Source organism: Numida meleagris, chromosome 4, assembly GCF_002078875.1.
Source record: "Numida meleagris isolate 19003 breed g44 Domestic line chromosome 4, NumMel1.0, whole genome shotgun sequence".
Taxonomy (NCBI): domain Eukaryota; kingdom Metazoa; phylum Chordata; class Aves; order Galliformes; family Numididae; genus Numida; species Numida meleagris.
In genome coordinates this window covers 74,403,867-74,407,790 of record NC_034412.1, presented here as the reverse complement: position 1 = coordinate 74,407,790, position 3,924 = coordinate 74,403,867, and the positions used below count along the sequence as shown (strand labels likewise).

The 3,924-nt window shown below is 56.3% G+C and overlaps 1 protein-coding gene across 1 annotated transcript; it reads left to right on the top strand.

The window, feature by feature from the left end:
- SHISA3 (shisa family member 3) lies at positions 1,545–3,563 on the top strand. Its single transcript, XM_021395880.1, has 2 exons — positions 1,545–1,827; positions 2,219–3,563. The coding sequence occupies exons 1-2, from the start codon at positions 1,545–1,547 to the stop codon at positions 2,659–2,661; spliced, it is 726 nt and encodes a 241-aa protein (XP_021251555.1). The 3' UTR covers positions 2,662–3,563.

Below are 3,924 nucleotides of genomic sequence, written 5' to 3'. Positions count from 1 at the left end.
ATGCCTTTTTACAAGCCATCAGTTTTCTGGAAGTGGGCTAATTACTGCAGACACAGCTGCAGTGCTTTCAGAAGTAATTTAAGTTTGATCTTGCACTGAAATAGTGCTGTAATGAGCTCTCCCCATGAGTTAGCTGTGGGGATGGTGACAAAAGCCTGCTAGGTGATTTTGTCGGTAGTTTAAGATACTGTTGTCTTTTCTGCCTTTTATAGGACTGATCTCTCTTTCATTAGTTTTAATACTAAGCCTTATAAGCAACAACGGCAACGAGAGCAACAGTTACATGGGCCGTTGAAATCAGTGCTTTTCATTCAGAAGCGGTGACGGCACATTACCTGCGAGCTGGGACGCTTCAGCTCGGGACAAACAACACGCAAAGCCACCGTGGGTACCTCGCAGGGCTGTCACCCAACACCACTAGCCTAAATGAGGCACTTGTAGCATCGCGACGACCCCGAGCTGCAGCTGAGGATGCTCACCAACAGCCTTGGAAGACTTTGTTGGTCCCGCCAGGGGGAGCCGGGAGCGCTCCGCTCCGGGCGTTAAAGGGACGCGGAAAATATTTTGCCTTACACAATTTTTATTTTTTAACCTGCATTTGTTCCTCCTATCCGGCAGCATCGGTAATATTTAAAGATATCCAAACGAGCGGAAAAACAAAAAGGTCTGAGAGAGAGGAGCCCGAGAGAACGGTTCAGTCAAGGGGAAGCAGACAGAAGCATTTTCCTTGTGGGCTGCGCCCGGGGTCGGCAGAAGGCTTAGCCCCGAGGGACGCTCTCAGCGCTCAGTCCCACGGCCGTGCTCCCCCCGTCCCCGCGCCCTGCCGAACCCGGGCGGGCTCACACCGCTGCGCCCGGCGGAACGGGAAGGTCAGGGCGCAGCAAACCCGAACCGTGTGCTCCAGCGCTCCGATGTCGGAGGCGCATCGCTGTGGATAGCACACTGGGGACGCATCACTCAGAGACGTTTCCCTGCTCAAACCAGAAGCACATATCTGCTCGGTTCATTTCAAATATTATTTTTTCCTAGAATAAACGGATAAGCAGCTCCTTCTGCGGTTTTCGCGATGCTGGCCGACTTGCTGTAGTGCTGTCGGCGGAGAAATGCTCAGACGGCCACAGAACAGCCGCGTCCCTCCGCTCGGCCCCACTCTCCCAGAGGTGCGGTACATCTCCTGCGGGTCCGTGTGCGCGTACCAAGTACCCGAGAGAGGACGCGAGTTAAAAAGCAGAGTCCTAGCGATAAATCACACGCCGGCTCGTTTTCCGACTCTCTCAGGGCACTGCCACCAAGCCTCCTGCTTTGGGAGGGGCGCCGCCGGTTCACGCAGAGCCGAGCGAGCCTCGGCCGACGCCTCAGAGCCCCCCCGAGGGCGCGGGGCCGTGCGGGGCGGCAGGTGAGCGCGGGGCCGTGCGGCGGGGGCGACTCCTCCCGCGGGGCGGCGGCGCGGCGGGGTCGGGCGGAGGGGGCAGCCCCCGGACGCGGCTCCGCACCCGGGGCCGCCCCCTGCGTGCCCCGCCGGGGCGGGCGGGCAGCGCGGGGCGATGGCGGGGCGGCGGCGGCTGCTGCTGCTGCGCTGCCTCCTGCTGGGGCTGCTGGGCGGCGGCGGCGGGCAGCGCGGCGGCGGGGAGTACTGCCACGGCTGGGTGGACGGGCAGGGCGGCTACCACGACGGCTTCCAGTGCCCCGAGGGCTTCGACACCGCGGCCGCCACCATCTGCTGCGGCTCCTGCGCGCTGCGCTACTGCTGCGCGGCCGCCGAGGCGCGGCTGGAGCAGGGCGGCTGCACCAACCACCGGGAGCCCCCGGAGCCGACAGTCAGCGCCCGTGAGTGCCGCGGGACACGGGGCGGGGGGAGCGCAGCCGCGGGTTCCGGAGGGGTGAGGGAGAAAGAGGAGAGCGGGACTGGGGGAGCCCGCACGGAGCCGGCGGTGGCGGTGTGGTGTGGTGTGGTGAAGCAGACGCGGTGCACGGAGCTTCTGCCGTGCGTTGGTGGGAGAGCTGTCAGCAGAATAGAGCTTCGACCCATAGCTGTGGGGAACGGACTTTTAATTTAACTCATGAGAGCGGTTAGAAGCTGTGCCTCCTGCGATACTCATTACCCAGTGGGACCGGAACAGCGGCGTGGGGCTTTGGGAACTCCGTGGGATTTATTTCTAAGCCAGAGAATGGATGATCCCTCTGGCTAACGCAGCTATTCCTTTTCTTTCCCTGCCAGAACCCATCTATGTCCCGTTCCTCATCGTCGGATCAATATTTATCGCCTTCATCATCGTGGGCTCCCTGGTGGCTGTTTACTGCTGCACGTGCCTCAGGCCCAAGCAGCCATCCCAGCCCATCCGCTTCTCCCTCCGGAGCTACCAGACCGAGACTCTGCCCATGATCCTGCCCTCGTCCAGCTGCCGGGCCCCGTCCCGGCCGTCCAGCACGGCCACCAGCTCCAGCTCGGCCAGCGGCTCCCTGCGCCGCTTCTCCCTGGCCCGCACAGAGCCGGGCTGCTTGCTGCCGTCGCCACCACCCCCGTACTCGGCCGGCTGCTTTCCCGCAGCCCACACCGCGCACCTGGGGTCACCGCCGGGCTTCCTGCAGGCACCGCCGTACCTGGGCTACCCCGAGCCGGCCCTGGGCGGGAAGGGCTGCGCCGACCTTGCGCAGAGCTGAGCAGAGCATCACGGCCTTCGGCAGCGCGAGGACTGACTGCGGTGCTTGGTGCTCCGCCGTGGTGGAGTCAGACCCGTGGGTGAGTTGCCATTGAGAAGCGCAAGGCTTCAGAGCAGTCCTGGGTGCTTCCCCCAGCTTGGATTACAGCTACAGATGTTTTGTAAAGTATTCCAATCTTAGTTGCTGTTATAACCAACCGCTCCAATGGTTTGGTCTGATTTGTGCTGAACACACCGAGATACAAATAGAAAACTGTTTTGGGATGAAGTTAGTCAGTTCAAGGTGCTGTAAGCGATGTGTTAACCATAAAAGATATTAACTTTGCTAACAAGCAGTGGCCGCGCTCCACGGATCCAGGAACCGGCAGAGTTCTATCCAGTGGCAATAAGAAGTAACAGAGGTAACAGTACTAAACCAGAGCTCTGCGGACCCTAACCCAGCTGCCTGCTTCCACAGGCAATACGAGGAGGTATGTACTATGGATATTGAAGGCCATGGTTTCTAAACATACAGATAAATACCTGAACTTACACTGCATATTTGTATTGGTGAACTTAACTAAAATAGATAAAATAGCATGAATTAGGCTAGCTGAAAACATACTGGTCCCGAGCAGCCAAATAATCCTATGCTAGAAGAGCAGAACATGTTTGCTAATATTCCGCATAACTCCTTGGCATGGAATCCCAAAGCTGGTGCTGCACTGAGGCGTTTTTTCGAGGAACGTATTTATTGATGGCTTTTTGCTCAGTGCCGCGTGTACGTTGGGCGAACTGATCCTGAAGTTCTGTTTGTGAAATTAGCCGTGTATAAATGTAAACCTTGTAATTTAAGATGTATTTACAGCATTGACAGCACTAATTATTTAGTAGTCATGCCAACAGTTTATCAATAAAAGGTGGTGGAAATCCAGTGTCAGCTGTGTCTCTGCACATACACTGCTCTATGAACGCATCTTCACTTTGGTGGTGGAACCATCCTGCATATTTTCCTGTCAAAAACAGTAAATTTTGCTTTCGTAAATGTTTTACATCTTTAACCATGCACCTGTTGTGCAGACTTCATAAAATGTAAGATTCTCTCTAGGTAATAGACTAATTAACATCTTTTTATACGCACCTCAAAACGTAACGTGGTTGAAAACAACACTGATTAGTTGGGGATTTTAATCTGAAACAGACACAGGAATACATTTTGTTTGCCCCCTACATTCCTTCATCCAAGTAAATCAACAAACCAAATGGAAGAAGAAAAAAAAGGCAT